The following is a 27,244-nucleotide window of genomic DNA, read 5'->3' on the forward strand; positions in this document are numbered from 1 at the left end:
CTACATCATGCCTTTACCTCTGCTCAACTCCCTATTCAACTTGTATATTATTTGATCTTTCTTTCTCTTGTATGCTTCAGCATTTTGCCTGGGAAATGCCTATCAGACTGCTGTTATTTGTTCCAGGAGAACATGGGGGATGAAACCACAGTGGACAAAGCATACCTTCTGTTGCACAAGGCCAGTATTTTCTGTCAAATGAGTAGGTCCACCACCTTCTGCTTTCTTGCTTTACAACAATTAAACAAGTAGAACCCATGTAGCTAAAAGTTGATCAATTATCAATAGGTGACCTACCTACCTCATAAGAGAGGAGCACAATTGGGTACCTCCACACCAAACAAATCTCTATGTTAAATCAAAATACTGGTGTTAGAATTAATGTGACCCACATTCAAAACATTTAGAACATATGTGAAATTTAGGAGATGATTTAACAAATTGTTTACATTCTATCAGACTACGCGAAAATGCCTTGTTTGAGTAGTCATATTTTCTAATGATTAAAACTAAAGATATGTGACTTTTTGAATATATATCATTCGGGATATGACAATTTCTTTTCTGAATAGATAGATGTACACTCCCTTGGATTCTATAAATTCAGAACATGATCATTTCTTCACCCACAATACAATATCTATTTGGATTGCTTTTTTGCATAAACAGTCTTCTTTTTATTTTTATTTTTTTGCATAAAGTAATACTTACTGCCAGTCTCTAATAGATCATACAAGTGATTGATCTAGTTCCAGAAACCTTGAGGATGTCCACCACCAAATTATTTGACCTCCCACCAAGAAGAACTTTTCTATCCCTCCTGTTGACACACATGATAACATGGTGGACAGGACCGATCACCAGCCTCACAATGGCCTCTTCTTTTTGCTCACTTTGGTGTTTGGATTCTCCTGCTATATCACTTGCTCTTCATGGCTTGAAATTGCCTACTTGTTGATGAACTTAAGTGATTATGTTGCCTTGCATGATATGAACATAAATCTTCCTTGTATGCACTCAGCACCTTCTTAACATCCTGACATCAGGACTGCTGATTACATCTCTAGTCTTGGCACAACCTATTTCTACCTCTTTCATTCAAGACATCACTTTAGATGTAGTAGTATTGATCAAACAATTTAAGGTGATATCAGGACAGAAGGTGCCATATTCAGATCATTTTGAGACAATGCAAGAAAACAAATTATATCTGATCAACTTAAGTTTCATAAATGGGGTTTCAATCTGTTTTTCACCTAAGCATGAGGAGTGATAAGATCATAGATTAACTCATGTCTCATCCAATTTAAGAGGATCCCATTTTTTACACTGACAAGAAAACTTTGGGTAAGCTATTATAGTCTCACTGGAAGGTGATCATTTCAAAGTTGAGAGTGGAGTTGATCATCTTAGTCAAAGCTAATTTCCTCAACCACCTAACCAGCTATCGATTTGCACCTAACTTTCCAATTCACCTCTTCTCACCCTAATCTTGTGCTTCAGCAGCATGTTATTGTCCTTCAAATTTTAATCATCTTTAATTTACCTAAAAAAATACTTAAGCTATCAGATAAGAAATCATGTATGATTATATATTCCTGGCACCAGTAAGATCTGAACACAGGATTCTTAGCTCTTATACCATTTTAAATTTTGTCATCTAAATTCTCAAGTCATTAGATGAAACAAAATATATGTTTATATCAACATCAGATGAGATCCAGCTTCTGAATTTGAGGAACCATTGGCAGACCATGGACAATGACTTCTCCTTTTTGTTGTTGTTGTTGCTGCTGCTGCTGCTTCTGCTTCGATAATATGGGGTGTTTGTTCAAATGGCTTCAAAACAAAGCAAAGCTCGCTTCAATCTTAAGCCAATCACTTTGGCACACACCAAGCTTGGATTTTGTTTCACCCATTGTTAGCTCTTATTTTGGTGGTTGGCATTACCACATCATAACCACCATGAGAGACTCTTCTTCCCCATAGAAAAAGGACTCCATGTTCGAACACCACTGGACAAACCTTGGAAGCTCCTCGACCCTGCACAAACCATGGGAGAGGCCATCAAGATCTTAAGGACCTCCTTCCATGCCTTCTTCTTGAGCTACCACACCTTCATCTCCACCGCTGCACTCCTCGTCTTCCCCTACTCCATTGCCACTCTTCTCTCTCAGTCTTCTTCTTCTTCTTCTTCTCCTCCTTATCTTCTACCGGCGATCTCTTCCCGCCTTTGGCTGCTCTTCGAAGCTTCCGGCTTTCCCTCCTCGCACTTCTTCGCCCTCCTCAACGTCAAGCTCTCGCAGGCCGCCTTCTCCTTCGTCGCCGCTCTCCCCCTCGGCGCCACCTCGTTGATCCTAGCAAAAGCATCGGTGTTTCAGACGATCCACGGCAAACTGCCTTCGCTCGCTTCGCTCCTCCGTCTCTACCCCTCTCTTGTGCTCACGTACCTCTGCAACTCCTTCCTCGTTCTCGCCGCCAACGCTGCCGTCTTGTCCCTCCTCTTCTTGGCCTTCAACGCCGCGGACGTCCTCGACCTCGCGTCGAGCAGCCTCACGCTGGCCATTTCCGTCGCAGGCGTCATTCTCTACTCGTTGGTGCTCGCCCATGCTCTCATCACATGCAACATGGCGACGATCATCTCTGCCGCCGAGAACACCGGAGGGTACCTGTGCATCCTCGAGGCCCTTGTGCTGGTCCATGGGAAGATGGCCACCGCCATCACTCTGGCTCTGCCTGCGAGTCTCGGAGCGGCCGCCATGGAAGCTCTCTTCCATTGTAGAGTCATTAGGCCATACTCTGAGTCCGGTGGGAAGCTGCAACCATTGGCCATTTTGGAGGCTGTGTCCATCGCCTACTCGTACTCCCTCCTCCTGGTCTTTGATACCATCATTACCTGCAATTTTGTGAAGAGCTGCAAGTCGGAAGAGAAAGATGATGTGCACGTTTGAGCGCTATATTTTGCACAATTAGTCTATGAAAAGACATTAATGTTGCGCATTTACTTTTGCAATGAGACGGCAGGGTTGATTCGATTAAGACAAATCCTAACTCTATAAAGGAGAAAACCAAATAGTCATCATCGAGGAAGAAAACAGAGAATTGGATAGAGTTAATCTAAAGTTTTTTTCTGCTGTGTTTTCTGATGTCTATATAGTAATCTTTTGAGCCAAAGTTATTTTTTGGTAGAAAAATATATTTTTACTTCTCTCAGAGTTATCAGGAATCAAAGATATCATCTTTGAATTCCTCATACTTGTATATATGTATATATATATTATGTATCTATATAATTTACAAGAATGCATATGCAAAATTCTCATGACCATATAATAAACATGAGAAATAAAAGGTTCATTTGACTTTAATCTATGAAACAGCTAACCATTAACTTAAATGCTTCTAACAAAGTTTTATGCATATTATATCCTTCCAAAATTGAAAAGCTTTTTCTATTTTCTGTCTTGAAACAACTAACATTAATTATAGTATGACACTGCTAATCTTAGCTATTTTTGGATGAATGTTGAAGGAAGAAATATATACGGAGGATCATAATATAAATATATATATTATATATATAATTATTAAGGAAAAATATGCTATTTTAAATAAAAATATTATATCAAAGCATGTATATAATAATACTTTAAATATAAATATCATATTAGCAATTGAAGACTATCCGAAGTGTTTTTGTATATACATTTTTATTTTATTAAGATTTAGACCGGGCCCGTCAAATTTGACCCACGGGCCGGGTTAAGGAGAGGGGGGTGTGTACTGACACGTGTCCAAGATCGGTCGCGGAAGCTAGTGAACGTGGCCTATTTATGACCCACTTCGTCAACTCCCAGGAACAGTGAGGAGGAGCGTCGGCATAGGTAGCGGCGGGCAGCGGCTGGAATTGAGCGAGCAGTGGACATCATGGCTCTCGAAAAGGCTAAGGAAACCGTTTCCTCCAACCCTGTCGTGGTCTTCAGGTCTAGATCGTCCTCTCCTTATCCATCACTTCCCTACCTTTAATTCCTTTTTTGGTTTGTTCCGTCTTGTTGATCGGTGAAGAGGGGTGGCGGTGCAGAGTTGCCTTTTGATTCGCGACCGTGTTTAACTTCTGTTCTCCTCGTTTAATTGGGGAAAAAAAGGAGGCCGAAATCTTCATGGATCTAAGCTAGTTTTTTATTCTCGACCATGTTGATCATCCCATCACAAAAAAAAAAAAAAAAGATTCCTTTAATGTTTTCTTCCTTGTTTTGATGGGAAAATGGGCCGAAATCTTGATGGTGCAGAGTCGATCTTTGATTCTCGCCTGTGTGTTTGAGTCTGTTGTCCTCTTTCGATCGGGCAAAAAATCTTTGTCCTTCTTTCATAACCTGCAGACTACAGCGGTGGTTTTTTTATTGTCGACTGTAACTCTGCAATTTCTTTTTTGATCGGTAAAAAGACATGAAATCGTTTTTTTTAATCTGTGTTTATGATCCCTCAGTTTTTGTTTTGTTTCCGGTATCAACCCTCGATTTTTTATTATTGCGTATGTTTCGCTAAAAGGACCAAAATCGTTTATATTCTATCAGCTTTTTCCTCTCTCTTGTTATGGAAAAGGGATAAAAAGCTCTGCTTTTGTGTTCTTGTTTGCCTAATCCAATTTTGCTCATCTTTAATGTGGATGTTTCCATTTCCACCTTGTGGCATGGTTGGCTTGGAGTTGAGCTTGATATTTTGCTGGTTGCAGCAAGACATTCTGCCCATTCTGCGTAAGGGTGAAGAAGTTGCTAGATCAGTTGGGGGCCAGGTACAAGGCAATTGAGTTGGATGTTGAGAGTGAGTATTCTCTACGTGGACCTTTTTCTCTGGCTATTTCTGGTCATAACATGCACTTTATTTCACTTTTGGTGACTGTATGAACTCTCAAGGAAATGTTTGTATGGTATGTCTTGTTGTCTTATCCGATTCAAGTGTTCTGTTCCTGTTTGAGATCTCAAATTAGATTTACAGAGTGCTCTTCAGATCAAGGCGAGGATTTGATAGATTGAAATGGTCACAGTAATAGTACTTTATAGAAGTGGTAAACTAATCATATCACTAACAATCTTCTGTACATTTTGGATTTTCAAACTATAGGAAACATTAATCAAAGCTTTATAAAAGGCCTTAGTGGCGAATCGTACACATTTTTAGGACTTGCTGACCAATTAAGTAACATATTTGAATACAGATTACTGATGGTATGAGTAGTTGAAGGTCATGATGTGATGACATGTGGGTGATCTTTCCTGTGTTTTTTCTTACGTGGCAGTAGATGTAATTTGTATGCTTATTTGTTTGGTGGCCTTTTTTTTCTAATTTAGGTATCTGATTGATTGTAGCCAAAGATTTTTCCACCTTTAGATTGTGATTGTACTCTATTTTGTATCCAGCATTAGTTTGTTGTTCATAATATAGTATTTGTTGGGCCATAAGGTGAGGAATGGAATTTGCAATTGAAATTCCTTGTTTATGTTCTCTTCCATAGAAGCAGTGGAGGGGTTCCAACTTCCAATTTCATCTGAGGAACAAGAGAGATCTTTTATGAATACTTTCTCTTTTTATGGATTGTAGCTTATGCATAAACTATAGAGTTTAATGCTTTCTGCAAAGTAGACTGGGTCTGAGCTTACTTGGTCTTGGTGAACTTTTTACATTAGCCTTCCTGAGAAGCAATATTCACAGCGGTAAACTGAAATTTCAGCCGTATTATTTCATGGATTGGAAATTTCATTAATCAACAGTTTCTTTTTATTTTTTTGTGAATATTGTCCAGTCATCCCACTATGTTTGATGCTAGCATTGGCTCTAATCTAAAATTCCTTTGATGCCTTGAATTTTTTTCTATTAAGGTGATGGATCTGATATCCAAGCAGCACTGGCAGAATGGACTGGTCAGAGGACTGTTCCAAATGTTTTTATTGGGGGGAAACATATTGGTGGCTGTGATGGTATGTCCCTTGTCCTTTCATTTTCCTGTGTAAATTTGCAGCAGAACTATATTTCCTCCCTTTCCTCTCTATTTTTATACTGAAAGCCTCTGATTTTATATTTGATTGATGGTTGATTCATCTTAAAATCCTTTTTAGAATGTTAAATTGCATTCCAAGAAATTCTGTTCAAAGTATATCATATAACATGAGAATTACAAAGTATACTTGACCATTGATAAGGAACATATATATTCATGAGTGTAGATGAAAAATGGCCTAATTTATGTGTATATTCAATTAGCCTTTTCAGGTCTTTGAGCTTTCTGATTGACTTGTGTTTCAACAGATACCCTGGCAAAGCATCAACAAGGTAAACTGGAACCTCTGCTAATTGAGGCTGGTGCCCTTGCCAATGCAGCATAGCCTGTCTAAATGCTAGTGTGCTGTCTGATCTAGGTCTTAGCCTTTCCAGAATAAGATATTGGGAACTCTATGAGTTCAAGACTTAATGTTTTATAACACAGTTGTTGAACATTTTGTCAACAAGAGTTGTGGTTGCCACTGTTAAATGTGTTGATGCTGTGTACTGTATGTGTTGCCTTTTTCCTCCTGGATCATAATTCTGCTTCCTTTTATGAGCATTCATCTGCCGGTCTTATGATGTTGGTATCGTATTAAGTAGTTTAGAGTCTTTAGACTGATGACACCTCTATTTTGGCACCATTTTGGAGTGATTGTTGTGGTCATCAAACTATTTGTCATGGGAAAAATATCTTGTTTGAATCAGGGGCTATGTATCATCTCCATGATATAGTTTCCACATCTTGTGATATGAAAAATATTTTCCATGATACGCGATATGGATTAGCTTATAGGTTCCATCTGTCTTGGCTGCATGAAGTAATTCCATAGGCCCATGACATAAGATCATCATAAATGCTATATGATGGATAGGGTCTCATATGTATTATGCTGCTATGGTGACACTCGAAGTATTAGTCCTACTGTCTGTTATACTTGGTTAAAAATGTAAGTTGACTGCACAAAATTATGTGGGATAATACTCATCCTTTCTCTTTGGACCTCATCACTCTCAAACTGTTTTTAGTCAAAGCAATTCCTATGCAACCACATAAACAGCTATTTCTTTGGTCAATTCTCCCTTCTATTATAGCTGTCTGTTGAATAAGTATAGTCTTTTAAGGAATCAAAAGAAGCAGTGACACCAAATTAGCATACTATCAGTTTCAACTAAAGACAATTTATGAGCCACAAGAGAGGACGCTTAGAGACATATTATGCATGAACATAATCTGATTGGTTGAGCAGTTCTTCTAAAAAGAAATATCGGCTGCTTTCTATTTCAGATAAGAATTTTTGTTGTATATATATAAGAGCATCTGATCTTGGGATCATAGTGAGAATAATGTGTCAGAAGAAAATGATCTTTAGAGAACTTGTCCAGGTGAGACACCAAGAAAAACAACAAACTTAACACAAATATGCCACCTTTTCAACAATTTGTATATAGTAAGATGTCACATTTTCATTTACATTATTGCTATCGATATGAATGCAGCGCACGATATGAATGAAACAAAAAATTAAAACATATTAATTACTAAACAAAATAATAAGATATTTTTTGTACATAGTATTTTTGATGTCGGTTCGTAATCTATAACATTTAACCAAAAAAAAATTTAAATATAATATGTTCAAAAGTTATACCCAAGAAATGCTCGTAAGTTATAATCTATATTTATGTTGGCATGAACTTGGCACTTACCCAATAATAGATTGTAGATCATCTTAGGTCTGGATAATAACAATTCATATATACAAACCACAGCTGTACATTCCTCTTCGTTCACAAATGCATACATAAAACTGGAAATACTACAGCTTTACAGATATTTAGTTATGGCTAGATAGAGAGAGGACAAGATCCAACAATAATAATTAACACCATATCAGCATATCACCGAGAAAGAGAAAGAGCTCCATGAGCTGATCGAGAACCTATTCCTTCTGCTCCATTTGCTTGTAAATGCTGGAGCTTTCCACTATAGGGCAACTGCTTTCCTTTATCTTCAAGAAAAGAGAACACAAACAATTAATCATGCTACAGAACTGCTTCCTAACGGTAAGAGAAGAAAGGCTTATGCTCTCTTTCCAGAGCAAAGATTGGATTTACCACTTGAGGAACAGAAGCCGGCTTACTCTTAGCACCAGAGATCGAAACCGAGGTCGACCGACGAGGATCACACCTAGCCCACTTTATTTCTCGCAACAAAAACAGTATGAGTACTACTACTGATATCTGATGAAGATTATATCTGTACATTATTTGTTCGATAACTCACGTTCTTCGAGGCCTTGCTGAAAGCTTCTCGGTGTGGAATATCAGGTTTTGCTGCTTTAATTCGCTGTATTTCCTCTCTGTGATGATATGGAGAGTAAACTTCAGCAACAATACTTACAAGCTCAAGAGGGAGGGATTAGCTAGCTAGCTATCTAGCTTTTGACTGCAGTCCCAATTTTGATGGCACATGATATGGACTGCACTAAGGTTGTAGTTAAAGATGAAGAAAATTTATAGAACTTCAATTCTAACTTAAGATGATGGATTTTAATGATAATATCAAAAACTGATCCTTAATTTTTTTTTTCTTTTTAGCTCATGACACTTTAGATCATATCTGATTACTAAGTCGTTTATTTCTCCTAATGTGTGCATGGTCTTCTTCCCAATTTGTACTACAAATTTGCCTCATATGTTAGGAGAGCAGCTGATAGGGCATATTTTGGTCCTAGATGAATCACAGCAACATCACACGCCATCAGCCGTGAACTCGATGCCACACGCCATCAGAACCATGGGGTGCACCCCACGTCAGGTTCGGTACCGATACACTGTGTGACTTGACTGCCCCGAGAGCCCGAGGTGGTGTCGTCTGACGCCGCTCAAGCACCCCTAGAGACGCCATCTCATCAGAGAAGTCGTCCCGCCCTCATGAAAGTCGATGGCCACGTCGAACCGAGGCACAACCAACCCTCGCACACAGGTATAAAAACCTATGTCCGACGCGCGGCCAAGAGGGGAGAAAAAAAGGAAAAAGGCAGACGAAACTGACTTGCTCGTCGAAGGGGCCAAAGTCAGGAAGCACGCGACGATGGTTATTTTGCAGGAAGGTGGGCACCCCCGAGCGGCGGGTGTCTTCACCCCGAAGTCGTCATCCGGTGCGCAGAGGGTGGCCCGTCGGCCCGGATCCTGATCAATGCCAGTTTGCACCCCCCTTCCCAAGGGCACACCCACGTCGCGAAGAAAAGTAACCAACCACCCTGGGACGAGAGGGCTCAACCCACCACAAACAACACTCAAGTCAGCAAGACTTAGAGTGCCAACCACCACTCACGAGGACTCAATCGACCCCATCGATTCGACCCTCGCCCGAGATGCTCACGAGGCACAGCCACGAGGCACAGCCACCTCATCATCCTATTCTTTCCACCATAAGTTTCCGACGTCGACCCGCGGACCTAACTGTGCTGACTCATCAGCCACGGTACTTTCGTTCACTAACAGTAGCTAAACTTTCAAGTACTCCACTGTGATGTACTAGTCAGCTTGGTTTATACTTTGACAATCTATAATAAGGATCGATGAACATCCGAATTAAGGCTTTTCATTTTTTTGAGAAATTGTAGGCGTCGTGATTCGAAATAGGATAAGATTAACTTTACATGCATTGGCAGAAGAACATAGCATGTATTAATCTAAGGTATGTTGACAGAAGCAAGACAACATGTCTTGCATGTTGTTATCAGTAGTGTATTTAAGCATTGCAATTTCCTGATCTCATTTGACTCGAATAAGGTTTCACTTTCATCGTTAGAGGATGGATCGGATATGTACCATAGAAGAGAAAGGACTAAATTGACATTAATTAGAAATGTATGGTGTTTAAATATATAAGTAAACAAAACATAAATCATCTTATGTTCTTAGATATGTTGACAGTGGTTAGAAATATATGTTTTGTCTGAGTAGATAGTAATTCTTCCTATTTAATCCAGAATAATATAGACAAATGAGGGAAGTGATGGAATACAAGTGATTGAATGACTTGATGTCAACTTAAGCTTTTAGATGACTCGACAATGGTCAAAAACTTAAAGGCTAATTAGGAGAAGAAAAAAAGAAGAAGAAGAAGCATGGAGTTGTTTCTTCAAAGGAAGTGTTATTCTACACTGAGAATTATTTGTATGAATAATGGCGGAGGAGATTTCCGTGATGAACTCGAAGACAGATTGAGCTGGTTTTTTCTAATATGAATGCTTCACATCTTACTTAGCTACTAGATTATGGTTTATGATGGTGATCTAAGAAAATGAACCAGTAATTGAATGGTAGCATAACATCGTCTGTAACTCATACCTCATGAAGCGATTATAGGCTGAAGGCATTCTGTGTTTCTTCTCAGGAGCTGTCATCAACAGATCAACAAAAATTTCGTTAACAAGTACATAATAATTATGCAAGAACAGGAAGAACAACATGAAGTGAAAGTCGAAAACCTACGTTTCGTGACAAATGGTGGTTTTTGGATTATTTGTTCTCTTAATGATGATGATGATGATGGTGGTGGCGGCGGCAACGACAACGGTATGCCCCTGATGTAATCAGTGCAAGTCTCCTAATTCAAAACAAAGTGCAGTGTCATAAGAAATAATAACCTCTCCCATCCTCTCTCTTCTTCTTCCTAAGCAGTAAGAAAACAACATCCAGGACAAATAAATGTAGGCCTGCAAACCAGTAGTGTGTAGCTAGAAACATGAGAATCAATTTTGTCACATCAAAATGTTCTTCATCGAAAGTGAAGCTAACAACAAACAGAAGAAGAGATGAAGAAAAAGAAGACTAAGTTTACCGCATGATAGTTTTGTTTATGAACCTCCTTACACCATCTTGTCACGGTAGTATGAGTGCTGAAAATTTAATGGACAAGGAGAAGCGAACCTGAAGAGCCATCTGATGGTCACTGGGGCAGAGGAAGGAGAGATGGTCGCAGTGACCGCATCTCACGGTTACTGTGTCTATCATCCTCTTGGATGGGACGCCAACCTGCAAAGCAAAGGGAAGAAGAGTCTGTCACCATTCGAGAGCAAGGAGTAACTACAAGTTGTTTGCACTTTGTGGCATCATAGAAACTCATCGTTCAGCTCTTATTTTGCCAGTAGTGCCCTTTTTCTTTCCACATTTTTTGGCATTGGTGGATGCTGAGATGTGTGTTTGTGACAAAACTCTACAAATTAAGATAAGATCAGCTTTGGTTCATCGATTAAATGGTGAAGCACCGTCGAGCGGATCTTCTTTATGCTGTTCTTAATTCGAAGATCTGATGAATTTGGGTGAGGGAACATTTATGTTCTTCTAATTCTGCGACGAGGACACAGAAGAATGAGCATAATATCTACCTTATAACTACTGCTCTTAGAACTACATCGGTAGCAACTACAGAGAGAGAGAGAGAGAGAGGAGAGAGTGAAAAATCTCTAGGAATCATCTTTAGCTTCCTCATGCATGCATAAGGCCCCATCTTTGTCTCCAAGACAGAAGAAATGTGCAGATCTTGATCATACAAACTCATATTCCTAGGAGACAGGAAAAACCCTAGAAAGCATCAAGATTCCTCTGTAGATACCACATCATGAACAGCAAGAGCACTATATCAACATGATCAGTTAAAATCCATACATGAGACGATTAAAAGATTGAGATCGAGTTTAATTTCTCCAAGAGTGCCGGTCCTTAGATCGGTGGAAACGAAGAAAGAAAAATATGATGTGAAGTAGTGTCGGAGGTAATAAACACCAAGAAGCTTGCTGAAGCGGATGCTTTTCTGATGTACATCTTTCTTGTACACCCAAAAGCAGCATTGCTGTGGTACGTTCATCTTTAATCTTCTACTCCAGGGAATTACCTTAAGAACTGTGTTGCAATAGCTGCAACGCACGTAGCAGATGTGCTCAGTGGGAGAGACCGAGTAGTCCATTACTGCAGGAAGAAGAAAAAGGAGCAGGAGGAGGAGGAGAGGCAAGCCGAGGAGGAGGGAGAGAAGTGCTGACTGTGGTGATGGGCATGCGCCATGGCTAGGGTTTCTGTATCAGCAATAATGCCCGGGGGAACCCCACACATGGAACGTACGGCCAAGCCAACCCAGCCATGGCGCAGAAAGTTGGTCTGCCTTCCAATTTCTCGTGATATCTTGACATGATCATTTCATCCTCCTCCTCCTACTGTAAGACAAGAGAAATCTTGACTTCAAGACTTGTAGATCTCGGTAAAAGCTGCATGGAAAACAAAGGGTGCGGTCGAATATAAATCAAATCATGTCTCGTGTCTATGATTATTATCGATTACCCAAACGAACAATTCGTTATCATTATCATTCGAATTATGAGTCCGTCCCTTTTGGCTTAAGCGCTTACGAGAAAGATTTGGATTAAGTGTTTCGGCGGTCCGCATTGGATCCCATTACAAGAACTAAAGCGGCTTAAGCTACAGCTTTACTCCGCCTATCACGAGAAGATTTAGCTGAGAAGTTGGAGGAGGGGATGGATACGCTTGTCGGTGTCTTGAGGGGCCGCAAAGTGATGTGACGATTCCTCGGTTTCCCATAGGAGTAAAAGAAGGGCGCACTCCGACGCGCCCACACACTTGCCGGCTTCGTAGAACCACGCCTTTGTCTCCATCATAGCCTTTTGGCTCTCAGAATCTGTAGGCTCAGCGGAAAAGGATCAGCTCGAGGAGAGGAGAGGGAGGAGAGCTTGCAATCTTCGCTGGATTTATCCTCCTCCTCTCCTTCTCTCTCATGTCCTGAGAAAGCGTCCGCTTGATGAGACAGCTTGAAATCCCAATCCCAATCCCCACCCACACACTCTTTCTTGATGTGTATGCATAGTTCCTCGTCGATGGTGTATTTTTGTTGTTTATTTTTTTCGGTGCTTGAAATCATTATCTTGTGTTTGATTGGGGCGTCAGCAATCAACACTCTCATGAGTGGCGTCTACACCTATTTTGGTGCCAGAAGCAAACCTTACGACGATTTTGGGGATTGCAAGAATCGGTGCTCGATCTGTTCTTGAGTTGGAGGATGGACGATAGGGTTGAGTTCCATCCACGAAACATGCTTCTGATGTCTAAACATCTTCGAAATCTATCAGGGTGATGTGATCTCTCTTACGGATCACCTGATCTAGTTGTGTTGAGCATCGTGAGGCATGTAGTTTTCTTTCCCAAAGGAAAACTACTGCATGTTCGTACAACCCAAAGGAGCTAAAAGCAGCTCTAAGCACTCTATCCACTAAAATGTATTATCTTAAATGATACATAACTTTGTAGGTATGGGGACATCTATGAGAAATCATGTTAATTTTATTGATATGATTATATTTATTAGACAAAATAATCGTATGAGTTTGGAGAACTTATCGATACCACCGTTTATCTCTTATCTAATGCAAGTGATTAAATATACTAATAATTTATGGAATTTTTGTTCCACCATGAACTGTGAAATGTTGTATACTGTTGCTAAATGACATGCCTAAGTGTGCAATTTAGCTTTAAGCTAACAACATATGCGGATAATGGAAAATGCACATATTTTGAATTTGATAGAGCAAAAGGTTTTTGCAAGAATTCTTGATAAATTATATTTCCTGATAAAACATGTAGCCTAATATCTTGATAGATTATGAGTATTACATGTATAATTAGATAAGTTATAGTCTTATCGACAAGTCGCGAGTCATTAGCCAAAACATTAATGGTATGTTTGACGAATAAAAAGAAAGTCAATGGTGATTTATATATGTGGATTATTTTTCAAAGGTTCTTTCTCCCCCTATTAATTGTGACAAATGAGAGCTTAGTAGTTTGTACTTGTAGATTTATGAACTAAGCAACAAAAATATCAAATCCCAAAGTCTTATTTTCAATAGACAAAGAAAGAATGATAACCGACTAAATTTACGTAATCAAGTTTCGAGTCATTAATCATTTTGCAAACGAGTTTGCTATATTATCATTAGACCAAAATTTATTAGATGAGATATTGAACTCTCAACTTTCGTTAAGTAGGTCTACAACACTACCGCTAGACAAATGTTGTAGATTTTGATCCTTCATCTTCGGTAAATAAATTTGATACTTCCATTAGATTTGAAAGATGATGCATTAGAGGTATCTCACAATCATTCAAATCTTTTGGTTGTTGCATACCATATCAATAAATCCTTTTGGTTGTTGTTGATGTACTGAGCAGCAAATTCACTTCAAAAGGAAGTATAGCTGATGCTTGTCCCCAGTCTACCTAACATTTTTGCCATCCCTAATCAGCAGTAGGGAACAGCCTGGCCAATTCTGTGGAGTAAGTTGGGGAGTACTCTTCAGATAGAGACTGTCTACTTGCTGCCAACTATTAACCATATCAAAACATGAGCAAAGGAATCATATGTCTTCATGTGGAGAATTTTTAATTCATTTGCATTGTCAGCACCAAAAAAAAAGGAAGAAAAAATCAGTCAAGAGCAGTTCATTTTAATTACCCAGATACTATTCGTTTGTTTCTTGTGTACACAACACAAGACTCACACACCATATTTTGATGATTAGCTTTTCTAAGTTCTATTTAGTAGTAGTTTCTCAAATCTGAAGATTAACAAAAAGCTTTGTTGTAGTTAAACTATCCTACTAAACATATAATTGATCTTTGTTGTTTCTATTCCCATTTGAAGTTTCCTTCACATCAGAGATGGTTGAGGGGTGATGTTCAGACTTCCTGCCTTTGTTCCTTCACTACCCCTCACCAAATGCATTGCTTCAACAAAGAGGAACTGAAATAGAAGGAACAGTTAGGAAGAGAAGGATTGAGAGTGGTGAGAGTCCTTTTTTACCCATCCATAAAGATCCACAAGATCATTCTTCCTCCTCTGAACACCAGGCAGTTCAGAGTGTTGGATCAGATCTGCGTGTAGCTGGTCTGGCTCGGATGAATCCTGAGGATGGAGATGAGAGAACCTTGTCACTGAAATGGTGGTGTTTATCCTGGATTTGGTGTTCTCTCAACCAGATCTGAGTTCATGATCCATCCATGAGAGGTACGAACTTACATTGTAAATTTCTGTATCTTATGATTCTTATTTGGTATGCTAAAAGTTGTTCATAGTCTATCAGAGGCTACCAGAAATTTGATGTCATATATATTATATCTCATGAGAAGACAAATCAAGATATCATCCATTTAGTTTAATATTGGTTGTGAATTAGGGATAAACAGGGTATGTGCACACTGATACAGTGTCCTTAGCTCATCTGATGCATAAAGAGAATAATGCTCAACATTCTGCTACTGATCAATACCTCAAGAGATGATCATGAGAATGAAATCATTAAATTCATCATGTGTTTTGCCTGTTACTGTCAGACTAATCAAGCTTTAGCCAAGTGGAACAGTGTGTGTGCTTTTTCCTCTGCAAGAGGTTTTCAGTAAGCTTCCACAATACCAAGCCAAAAATTCCTCTGAGACCTACTTTTCTGGAGCATTTTTTATCTGAGAGAACTACAATTTTACTTTCCTTTCTTTTTCCTGCGACTTCATTTTTTTGGATAAAATTGCTCAAGATCTTATTGGAAATAGATATAAATGTACCACTGAGAATGAGAAATTTGACTTATGTACTGATCTAGTCGCAAATATAAGGATTTGATGATTCAATTGTTATTAATTTGGATCTAAGCATTTCAGATTAATGATTTAGGCTTAGTGAAATTATTGGACTAATCTTTCCATGAAATTGGATGATTTTTTTTTATTGGACAATTTTAATTTATGTACATCCAAAATTCAATTCATTTTAGTTATAGTTATGGGTGTATATATTTACAGATGTTCTTTTCTGTGGTCACCCCATCAGAAGTCAAAAGTACCCAAACCTTAGGCAGTGAGGACAAATTTTTAAGTCAATAGGGTTTTCTGACTATAAATCTGTCAAATTTAAGGCTAATTGTTAAGAACTCATTGACTAAAGTTGGAGAAGTTCAAATCAGACATTTGTTGCCTCAATCCATAAAATTGCACTGCTATAGTATCTGTTGACACAATTTCCAGTTGAGTTCTCATGGAAAGCCAATTGGGAAGAAGATACTCATTCAAGGTCCCCTTTTTTCTTCTTTTGTCAGAAAACACTATCACTGAATCACACTGCAAACATGGATCACAGCAGAACTAAAAGATTTAAATGTGGATTAGTTGTTCAGATGACCTCCATAATACCCTTCCATTATTCATTCTGTAAGGATGAGAACATCATATATGATGAGATGGAATTCAAGCAGAAGAAAGTAGCAAGAGAAATGGAAGGTCCTTTTCAACATCAAACAAAGTTGCCTGCTCATGTACTTTCACAAATATAAATTATCATGGGTCTCCACTCTTCTACATATAACATGCTGACATAGACCACATAAATTACAAGAATCTAAACTCAAAACCTTGCCAAGTTGTGGATTTATAGTATAAATTTACATTATGATGGCTTTGGTGCGGAGAGACCTGAATCCTCTTTTTATCCAGAATCCAAATCGATTTCCAGAAGCAGAGCAGTTTGTGTTTCTATCGAAATTAAAAGTTTCAAACGAACCTTGAGTCCTTTCTAGACATAAATTAGCAACCAAGCCAAAGCAGCAAAAAGGGCCATCATCATGGTGCTTGTCAACCGCGTGGCGGCATTCGGTAACCATGGATACGAATCTGGGGGAGGCATGACACAGTTGTCACCATTGAAGTATACGCGCCGTGGAAAGGCCCACCCCTTCTCGAAGGTAAAAGTTGATGGGTCCTTCCGGAATAGAAGTTCCGACTGCACATTTCCATAAGGTCCGGCTTCCATGAGGAAGTCATTATAGTACTTGACACCCCATAGCATTGCAGTATCATCTGTCAGACCAAAGCCAGTAAGATTTTAGTTATAGAAAGAAGCATTAAGCAACATGTATGCTAAACCATATAGATTTCAGACCAACAGACACACCAAAAGCACCATGAGTTCTTGTGAAATTAGATCAGTTACCACCACCATGATGAAATCTCACAGGATAAACAGATTACCAGATTACCGTATTCCCCCGCCCACATTTCAATAGTGAGAGAAAATGTCAAAGAATGAACTTGAGGAAAAATAGAAATGAATGAAAAGAAACTTACTTATGCCTCCGTACGGCGTCAATGACTTGTAATTGAAACTAAAAAGTTGAGTGAGATTGTCTAAGTTCGGATGCTGGATAACAAGGTTCCACTGTGTATAATTCATCCGGTAGTTGAAATTTGTTATTGCAATCTTCACACGCCAGTACTCCTTGTAGTTTAGTTTGACATGCCAATGGACCCTTACTGGGCACATATGTGATGTGCACTGGACCAATGGTGTGAAGCTGTTTTTGCCAGGACCGTTGATGACAGAGGCTAAATAAGGCGAATCTCCTCTGGCATAGTAAACAGTAACATCATCAATATATCAGCTAAAATTTTCATAGTGAGAGAATTAAAGAGGTTGGCATTTGAACTCACTCCACGCAGCTTCCTGGTTGAGTTGCATTATTTTGACAACCACATGTGCACGTCGGACAGTTAACAATTGTGTCATTGTAGAAGGATGAAAGGGATACGCAGCAAGTAGGAGTCTTCTGAGCGAGAAATTGGGAATATGTACATGTAACATTCCATGTCACTGCGATTAAGCATCGAAGAAAATGTTAGCCGACTATAAGGACTGTCATTTCTTGAGTTTCGAAAAAGCAGAATTGACTAGCTAGGCGAAGTGGCTATCCTACATTACTTGATTGGTATTTCATTGTGCAAAAGAACTAAAGAGCCGAATCCACTACCTGGAAGCTTATCCTATTTAAAATATCAAACTACTAGCTTTTCGCAATTTTTCTTTGATGACTTACTAAGAGCTTGAGTTGTTCTCCTTCCATCTTGTGTAACAAATTTAGTAGGCTTCACAATCTTGGCTATTCCACATGTATATCCAGGTCCTGGTGCCCTCAGGGTAAAGTTCTTGGGCACACGGACAGTCTTGTTGGTGGTCCCCGCTGCACCAACACTGACCTGGAATGAACTTGCAGCATTGGCTGGATCTTGCACCCATGAATTAATCACCCCTCCTTTGCAACAATTGGCGATTTGCTGGTTATATGGTGTTCCAGGAAGTAGATCAACAACTGTCGGATCTTTCTTACAGCAATGTGGAGTGTTCCCCTTGAATCTTGAGCAATCACCCTGCTCTGTGGTCTGGGCTCCTACCATTGACCAGATGACCTCCTTCTTTGCCCAGGTCCACCCAAGAATCCATCCGGGTGCTTGAATGTGACGATATTGCTGGAAATTGAATATCGTAACGACCGCCTGAAAATGATTCATATCAATATTTTGATTGTAGATGCAAAATTCACTTGCTATATAAACTGACAGAAGTTTATGCAAGGATGATCTCAAGAAGGCAAGAATTTGAGTTGTCTCTTCAATCAGTTACTATGAGAATTTATACATGGCGAAGCAAAATGCAAAGGATTGCCCATGCGAGCATCACATGCTTTCAGCAGTGTCTCTCTTTTGTACTTACAACATAACCATCCGGTGTCCACTGCATTATGTCCCATTTGATTGTTATATTTCCATTGGGGTCCAACGAATCATAAGCTTCTGTAATCAAAACAATTAAAGCATGAATCAGAAAAGAACGCGACAGAAAAAAACAATTTAGCTAAGAAGTTTCTTGGATCTACTCAACAGAACACCGAAGAAAACAAATCCCTGATACAAATCTGAACATCCTTTAACATCAAGGGAATAGTCTTTGCTTTATTGGAAAATAAAAATTCCAATCCCCCATTCAAACCATTCCTCCAAGATTCCCAGAAGTAATTCTTGAATAAATTGTGCAATGAACACCCCAAATTGGACCTCTTGATTGGATTTCTTCCCTATGTAGTAACATATTGGTTCTTAAACAGCATTGTTCTCAAGCTTTTTTCGGTGATGAAAAAAAAAGCTTTGATCATTTTGATTGTCTGCATAAATTAGAGATTTTGACATGTTTCTCTTTCTGCAGGTTTTCAAACCCTCAAATACTGAACTAGCTGCTGCTACAACAGCAACTTCACACGTAACTCAAACTTTGTAAGCAAGTCATGGATCATTTTTTTCGTGAAGGAAAACCAGCAATACCCCAAAAATAGAAAGCAAATGCCAAGATTCCAAGTTCCATACGAAAGATATTTAAATTAAGAATAAAAGAAATGGACACAGTCCAAAAAGGAAAAATTCTCTCATTTCCCAAAAACTTTACCATCAATATCATCTGAGATTACATTCCGCGGAAAAAATTCCAACACTGTGTCGAAAAAAATTAGGTTTTGAGTCCAAAAGATCAAATCTTGAGAAGAATCGAGCAATTTCTACGGCCAAAATCATCTCCTTTCCCAAATTTCTACGATCAAGATTGACATAGCTCAGTCTCCGATGAAACCCGTCGGGGAAAATTGAGCCGGGATATTTAGTTTCGACTCCAAATGATCAAATCTTGAGAAGAGTGGAGCACTTTCTAACGACAGAAGGACCAAGAACTGACCTGTGGATGGAATCAGAGAGGACAAGACTAGAACGAACAGGAAGAGGGCGAAAGTCGCGAGCTTTCCCATGGATCCGGTGACGGCGAATGTGGAGGAGCTCAGATCCGTCCCCATTGCTGGTCGTGGGGGGAAACGTCTTAGATCTGCACCACTGAAGCAATGGAGACAGCAGAGCTGAACAAGTAAACCCCCACCCCTTCCTATTTGTCTCCGAGAGGAGAGAGACAGAGAGAGAGTTAAGAAGCTTCAAGATGAGGTTTCATCAACTTTGCAACACTGACACAAAATCCAACGCTCCAAGCCATGTGATCTAATAAAAATGTAGCATCTCAAGTCATTCATTCATCACCCAAGTAGTCCTTTGACTCACATTTTTCACATTTCCAAGGCACAGAATGTTACCAAACAACAGTGTAGTTTTAACAATCAATTTGTGGATTTCGTTTTGTTTATTGCGCAGATTAATGCTTGGAAATACCAATTGCATTTATGATTTGCAAAACATAAATATTATTTCCATGTCTCAAGACTGGCCATCCCACATCAAAAGGATGGGGACAAGTAACAAATGGCAATCATTTTATTCCAAGGAGACAAACACGTTTATTTATGTTGACAATTATGCATCGATCATGTGTCGGTGGAAGATTGCTTTATAGACGGTGATCATTTCTATTTGATTATTGCTTTGATAAGCCATCTCTATCATTGGTTGGTCCCCTGTTCCAATCACCCCATAGACTTCATGCATTTGTCTCATCTTTTTCTATGGCCACTCCTACCAAACTGGGTCTCTATTGATTTGGGCAATCCAACAACTAGCAAGTCTACTATTGTATGCATTTTTCCCAATAAAAGAATATATATATATGTATATTTTAGCACTCATATACACTAATTTGATTATATTTTGTAATAATCGATGGATCTATTCGTTCTTGAAACTTAAATGTTTGTGTTGCTAAGTAAATAAAGACATAGGAATAAATAGAAGAAAAGAAAATATGACCTTTTCTTTTTATTCTTTTTGAGATTTCACATTTGACTGCATTAATTGGAGGTCCATTGGAAAGTGTTTGCCGACAGAGGGTAGCATATCCAACAAAACCATTAGCATGTATGTGTGTGCCTTTTTAGTTATTTCCATCACCATTGCATTCCATTAAAACCACACACTTATTATCTTCCATCACAATCACACTGTATTTTTCTTGAAGAGGATTTGGCTGTCATCAAGCTTTTAATTTTCTTTTATATTAATGTAGATTCATTACCAAGACATAGCTGTCTGATGGTCCCACACACTCTCACTTTTGAGGGAGGAGTTGCATTGGGGACACAGGAAATCCCTTGCAGCACATGAACAGCACAGCTAGTGGCAATGGAGTAAGGGATGATGAGCTGCAGCCACACTGGGCACAGAGCATTCGTTAGCTGCTTTGACTGTGGGAGCTCCAGTCACATCAGTGTTTCTGTTGAGACATCACCATCATTAATGTTACAAAGTCTTATATACAAATAAAGATTAGTATTAGAGTGAATGCTATGATTTTGATCCATAAATTTTTGTTTGTGGACTTGTAAGGTTGACCAATGAGAAATGGAGGTGATTTTGCTGGCTAATAGTTTGTCATGTGAAAATTTCAAATATTGTGGATATAAATTTGATAAATTGTCAAACGTATAAATGCGAAAGAAAAAATATTAATCCAAAAAAACGCTATGCGTCAAAAAGCATCGAGCTCCGTACGAGGCACTAATCGTTCGCCCGAGCGAAGTAAGACGTTAAAATAAAAAAATATATATATATAATTAATAAATATAATTATTTAAATAAAAATATGATATTAAATTAAAAAATCTTATGGAATCATAATATCACATTAATAAAAAAATCTTAAAATTTAAAACAATAAAAATAATTTTAAATAAAAATTAGCAGTATTAAAATTTAAAAAAATTATTAATCTAATAAATAAAAATATTGTTACTAGTATATAATTAACAATATGTTGTTAGTATATTGTTAACAGTATATTATCGAGTCGATGTGAAAATAAAGAGTAAGAGTAACAGTAGCGGCGAATAGCGGTAGCAAGAGTAGGAGTGACGATAGTGACGAATAATAACAACAGCGACGAGTAGTAGTAGTGGCAGTGGCAACGGTAACAGTAGCGGGGCGCAGTATAAGAGTAAGATTGAGGCTGTTAACTGAGAGAAGTAGCAATGGTAGCAGCGAGCAGCGATAGCAGGAGCGGGAATGGCGAGCAACGATAGTGGCAATGACAACAGCGGCGGCGAGTAGCGACAACAATGGCAAGCGATGATTGTGGCAACGACAACAGAGAGAAGCGATAACGAAGAGAGGCAACGTCAGCGAAGAGGGGCAGTGACAACATAGAGGAAATGTCAACGACAAAATCACAAGCAAGGTTAGGGTTGAGGAAGTCACGAGAGAGATGCTGATATTGATGTTTTAGTTGGTTTGATTGAACCAACTTAAGCACCCGAGACTGAACCGAACGTAAAACACTGGTTCGGTCGCTTGGTTTAACTCGGATGCTCGCTTGAAGCACCCAAGGGACACCTCTTTAAAGTGAGGCACCTGGACATGAAGCGATGCGCTCGGGCCTCGTCTCACCTTGCCTGAGCACCTAGGTGAACGCTCGAGCATTTATTGAAATCGCTCATTAGGAGAGTTTATAATTTTATGGAGAAATAATATTTTTAATATATGTATCATAATTTAAAGTTTTAAATAGTTTTAAATTAGTCATGTGGACATGAGTATAAAAAAAAAAAATCTAAGAATGATCACTCTTTGAGAAATCGATCTCAACCATAGCTAAATTAACTCAATCCAAACTTTTTCTTTTATATGCATTTTGATAGTGTGCCGCCCCCATAAACCCAACCCATCAAGCGAAGCCCATGCAAAACATTATAGCCCTTTAAAGTCTTGATTGGATCTGTCCATACAACTTTGAGTAACTGGAAGGTTTTTTTTTTACTCAGTTCTTCAATTCTGTCACAACCTTGACATTTCAGTCTCCCAAACTATGATGGATCTGACTCATTCCACTTGTGAAAATATATGAAACAAATGCTATATTACAAACATTGGAAAGCAACTAGAGAACATGGGAAGATCATCATCAATCTTCTACCTTGTATTTTTCTAAACATTAAGGGAAGAACATGAGTATCTGATGCAGAACATGGCATGATGATTAGAAGCACCTACCTTTTCCAGGGGAGAATCAAACCATGGCAAGTTGATTGTAACTTATGATTAGCAAATCAATAATCACAGAGAATTGGTGCCTTGCAGGTGGATAAGAAGAATGCAAGTCATCATTTCCTATCAAGCTTTATGCCTTCCACATCCTACATACCTATTGCTAACCAATCACTTGATTGTTTCAAGCTCTTTAGAACAAGTTGAACTCAGATATGATCTATGCAAAGGCACATTTCCATAGCATCCTGTGTCTGATATAATGAAAACCAAAGAAGCCCACCTGCAACATGGGTGCCTTAGATTGGCTAGAAATGAATCATAAAGTTCACATTATTGATGACTGATGGAAGGCTCAGTCATAGCTTGATTCAATTGAGATAACTGCATCATCATTGCTCAATAACTAAGCACAATGTCTTCATCAAGGATTATTAGTGGAAACATGAAGATTTTAGATTCAGCCCTCTTAGCTCAAAAACATATTCCAATTGACAAGCAAACAGATTTAATCAGTTGCTTTTCGGTATCGAACAAACAAAGATGATTAGAGAAGGAAAAATAAATTCAAAGACAACTTAAATTTACTGGAACAATAGGACCATCATGAACAAACGATCTAGCAATGAAAAAACAAAGATTTGCTTTTTATATGGTGATCAGATCAAGGGTCATTAGCTACATGCCAATTAGAACTCAGGAGAACATATGTATGCCAAATTCACTGGTTCCTGCAGAACCAAGACTAGAAATGCAAGTATTATTTGCTCAAAGTAGCAGCCATATGACCCACAAATCCAACTATAATAAAGATTCAATTGAAAGTGGCAAGAGAAGAATATGTTCCTGGATTTCAATTGGTGGTCTGGTCAAAATCTGCTTTCCATGATCATATGCTCTGAAAGACCACATTGCTCTTCCTTTCTAACCATGTCCAATCATCAAAAGAAGGCAGAGATTCCCTGAGATCTTCTGGACCATCCAGTTCCCCTGCCCTGATGACATGCGCCGCCAAATGGCAGTGATGCAGGAGCTGAAGAATACTTGGCAATGTGGTGCAGCTGCAAGTGAAAGAGAAAGAAAGACCAAGTTGGAGTTATCTTGAAGAACATCCCCAAGCCAGTTAGACATCCTTTTTTTCCTCGGAAGAAAGGGAAGGAGCTTTCTGTATATGTAATTCTAAATATTCCGTGTGGGATTTGGATCTCAAAAAGAACAATGACCCTGGAATCATATCATTGAGCTTGCCTGAGTTCTTATTCCTCGATGATTTGCTTGTCCTACTCTAGAGTGCAACTGGAAGAACACTAACTAGATCACATACTTTACTAGAAAATGACAAAGGTCCAGTGTTAGAATTGTATACATTTAGTACCAAGAGGCATGCTTAGCAAAAAGCTATATGCATGGCATTTGGAAAAGAGGCATGAGAGAATAAAGAAGTGTGATGCCATGATAAGAAGTTCTGGATCAGGACAGTAGATGAAAGCAAGGCAGGTTTAAAGCTACTCAAGGCTTGCCAGACTATGTTAATGAATAAAACATGATCTTGATACACATAACATAAAGCATATCTTCTTCATGAAGATTAACTCTGAAAAGTATCAGCTTCATCAATTGAAAAACTCCCCTTAATCATGAGAAACCAACCACTTATCATTGATAGCTTGGAGAACCACCTAAGATAGAGCAGGAAAGGAGAGAGTCCCATAATGACAGGAAGCTTAAATCCATGGCAACACATGCTCGGATTATGCAGCTTAAGATCACTGGAGAAAAGAAGAGTAGTATAAACCAAAGACTGCAGAAAGTAATTAATTCCTGATAGCATATGCACAAAACACAAATCTCTTTACAAGATACTCCACCAAGAAGCTATAGTGAAGCCACTAATCCTATCATTGCATGTACATTCCACTAGCCACATTGCAAGAGAAACAACATGCGATCAGCAGCAACAAAAACAATCAGAAGACACGAAAACACTTGCACAAAAACAAAGCAGTGGCATTAATATTTCGCCTATAATTCATGTACTAGAACTAAGCATTATAAATAACAGCGACACTTATAGAGAGTTGCAGAGAGCAACTACATAGAACAAGCCTACCCAACAGGTCACACAGCGATGGAGATATTGAGGCCAAAATGATCTCCATTCTCGAAACAGTACTATCTGAGCTAGTTAGAGACTCTTATATGTAACCTTTAAAGCGCCTCGTGCCCATTCACCACCTTGGAACAGCTTTGCAGGCCAAAGGCTTCTCCATCTCAAGTGACATCTTCAAGCACTCCGACAGATCCACACCACCCTCTGTTGGCACCCATTTGTAGCTCTGAAGCAGCTGAGCCAGCCAAAGATGAATAGTAGCTAATCCCATGGCCTTCCCTGGGCAAACCCTCCTCCCTGCACCAAATGGCGCTAACCTCAGGTCGGAGCCCAGAACGCTGACGTCCTCCCTGATGAAGCGCTCCGGCATGAACTCATTAGGCTCCGCCCAGATGGATTCATCGTGAGTTATCGCCCACATGTTCACCATCGCGGTGGTGCCGGCGGGGATGAAGTGATCCCCGACGTGGACATCGTGTACCGCAAGGCGAGCCCAGGAGAGGAGCGGACCAGGTGGGTGCAGCCTGAGAGATTCTTTCACGATGGCGTGGAGGTACGGAAGGCTCGCGACATCAGCATCACAAACAGAACGGGATACTCCCACGATTTCATCGATTTCGGATTGCGCTTTGGATTGGATGTCAGGGTGCAGAACCATTCTGGCCATTATCCACTCCAAGAGGATGGCTACTGTGTCAGTTCCTCTAAAGATCATTTCCTGCAAGGAGTAAAAGTCGGAAGGGTTCATGGAAAGCAGTGATTGCTACAGTCCAAGAAAACCTCGACTATCGCTTAGACAGCAGGGAGCAGACAAGATTCTGAGTGCCGTTCTTAGAATTGTGCCACAGAAACTATTCTAACGCATTCATTTATGAATCCTTGCAGTGCAATAACTATTTCTCTTAGAATAGCAAAAGGAACAGAACGAGGGAAAAAAGCAGTCACGGAGATCAGATATGACAACCAAGCAAACACAAAGCATAGTGCAGTAGTAAAGGTTGTTACCCAGAGAACAGCAACCATGTCGGCGTCAGAAAGCTTCTCCTCCTCTTCCATGCCAAGGAGGACATCCACAAAGTCACCCTCACCATCCACCACATCACCACAAACTCTCCTCTTCCTGTGCTCTTCCATGATGCTCCCGACGAAGGCGTTTACCCTCTTCACTAAAGCCCTGCACCTCTTCCTCACCCCTTGCAAGTCCAACCACCCTAACAAAGGAAAGTGATCAGCCCAATTGAAGACGCCGAGCAGCTCGTACCCTTCCTTGACCAGGGACTCCAACTCCAACCCCTCACCCTTGGAGTAATCAAATCTTTTCCCGAAAACGCTGATCATGACGTTGTTCAGAGACGCAAAGTGCAGGACTTTCTTCATCTCCACCACGCCATTCATGGCCATATGGTCCTGGACGTCCGCCAGCATTTGCTGGCCGATGTCCCTCCGTCGCTCGCCAAACGCGGCGATACGGCGAGGGCTAAACAAGTAGGTGGCGGAGATCCTCCTCAGATTCCTCCAGTAATCGCCGAACGGAGCGAACCCCATGGCGCGATGGAAGAGGAGCCCGTAGGCGGACTCTTTGATCGGGCGGTCGGCGAAGGCCGAGCTGTTGAGGATCTCCTTCGCCGTCTCGGGACGGCTCGCCACGACGAACCGGGTGAATCCCACCGAGAAGGCCATCAAGTCCAAGGCTTCTAGCGTGTCAGCAAGCCTCTTGAGCACCCGGTGGGAAGCGGTGCCAGCGAGAGCGAGGACGAAACCGGAGGGGCCGCGGATGGTGCATGAATGAGCCCTGGAGAGGGCCCACGCAAGCCCGCCGGGGCAGAACCATAGGAGGGAGAAGGCAATGAGGGCCACGGCGAGGATCGGGGAAAACGCGGTTTTAGGGAGAAAAAGGAGGAGGGAGGAAGCGTCCACCCAGGGCGACGACATCGGCAGCGTCAAGAAGCGGTCTTGATGGCAGATTCAGGGGCGAGGAGGCGAAAAGGTGCGATCTTTGGAGGAAGGATGGAAGATGAGATGAAGGGAGGAAGGTTTTCTGAGGGTTTAGGAAGAGCGAAGGAGACAGGGCGAGGGATGAATGGCATGAGAGCGGGGGCGGTTAAATAGTCATGAGGTCTGTGGAGATTTTTCTTTATTTAAAAATAAATAAATGCACAAATCCTTAGAAATATATATGTAAGATTATTTTTAATCTTATATTGATCTCATTAATATCATTATTATTTTTAAAAGGT

At 39.8% G+C, this 27,244-nt stretch overlaps 5 protein-coding genes across 5 annotated transcripts; 2 read left to right on the top strand and 3 right to left on the bottom strand.

The window, feature by feature from the left end:
- The first annotated feature begins 2,008 nt into the window (after positions 1 to 2,008).
- LOC135663978 (uncharacterized) lies at positions 2,009 to 3,065 on the top strand. The gene has a single exon (XM_065176903.1). The coding sequence runs from the start codon at positions 2,055 to 2,057 to the stop codon at positions 2,949 to 2,951; it is 897 nt and encodes a 298-aa protein (XP_065032975.1). The 5' UTR covers positions 2,009 to 2,054; the 3' UTR covers positions 2,952 to 3,065.
- A 780-nt stretch (positions 3,066 to 3,845) lies between these two features.
- On the top strand, positions 3,846 to 6,548 carry LOC135663980 (glutaredoxin-like). The gene is made up of 4 exons (XM_065176905.1): positions 3,846 to 3,983; positions 4,733 to 4,821; positions 5,877 to 5,975; positions 6,304 to 6,548. Exons 1-4 carry the CDS (start codon positions 3,928 to 3,930, stop codon positions 6,378 to 6,380), a joined length of 321 nt encoding a protein of 106 aa, XP_065032977.1. The 5' UTR covers positions 3,846 to 3,927; the 3' UTR covers positions 6,381 to 6,548.
- Positions 6,549 to 7,822: 1,274 nt separating this feature from the next.
- LOC135663979 (protein DROOPING LEAF-like) lies at positions 7,823 to 12,199 on the bottom strand. Its single transcript, XM_065176904.1, has 7 exons — positions 11,945 to 12,199; positions 10,981 to 11,085; positions 10,543 to 10,657; positions 10,399 to 10,447; positions 8,324 to 8,399; positions 8,155 to 8,235; positions 7,823 to 8,048 (listed from the first exon to the last, which is right to left on the bottom strand). The coding sequence occupies exons 1-7, from the start codon at positions 12,014 to 12,016 to the stop codon at positions 7,980 to 7,982; spliced, it is 567 nt and encodes a 188-aa protein (XP_065032976.1). The 5' UTR covers positions 12,017 to 12,199; the 3' UTR covers positions 7,823 to 7,979.
- A 4,201-nt stretch (positions 12,200 to 16,400) lies between these two features.
- Positions 16,401 to 19,947, bottom strand: LOC135663982 (COBRA-like protein 1). The gene is made up of 6 exons (XM_065176908.1): positions 19,659 to 19,947; positions 18,651 to 18,730; positions 17,977 to 18,433; positions 17,594 to 17,753; positions 17,231 to 17,508; positions 16,401 to 16,963 (listed from the first exon to the last, which is right to left on the bottom strand). The coding sequence occupies exons 1-6, from the start codon at positions 19,771 to 19,773 to the stop codon at positions 16,680 to 16,682; spliced, it is 1,374 nt and encodes a 457-aa protein (XP_065032980.1). The 5' UTR covers positions 19,774 to 19,947; the 3' UTR covers positions 16,401 to 16,679.
- A 5,102-nt stretch (positions 19,948 to 25,049) lies between these two features.
- On the bottom strand, positions 25,050 to 26,988 carry LOC135663981 (cytochrome P450 78A5-like). Its single transcript, XM_065176906.1, has 2 exons — positions 26,013 to 26,988; positions 25,050 to 25,725 (listed from the first exon to the last, which is right to left on the bottom strand). Exons 1-2 carry the CDS (start codon positions 26,937 to 26,939, stop codon positions 25,126 to 25,128), a joined length of 1,527 nt encoding a protein of 508 aa, XP_065032978.1. The 5' UTR covers positions 26,940 to 26,988; the 3' UTR covers positions 25,050 to 25,125.
- Positions 26,989 to 27,244: the final 256 nt, after the last annotated feature.

The sequence above is a fragment of the Musa acuminata genome, unplaced genomic scaffold (genome assembly GCF_036884655.1).
Source record: "Musa acuminata AAA Group cultivar baxijiao unplaced genomic scaffold, Cavendish_Baxijiao_AAA HiC_scaffold_778, whole genome shotgun sequence".
In the NCBI taxonomy this organism is placed as follows: domain Eukaryota; kingdom Viridiplantae; phylum Streptophyta; class Magnoliopsida; order Zingiberales; family Musaceae; genus Musa; species Musa acuminata.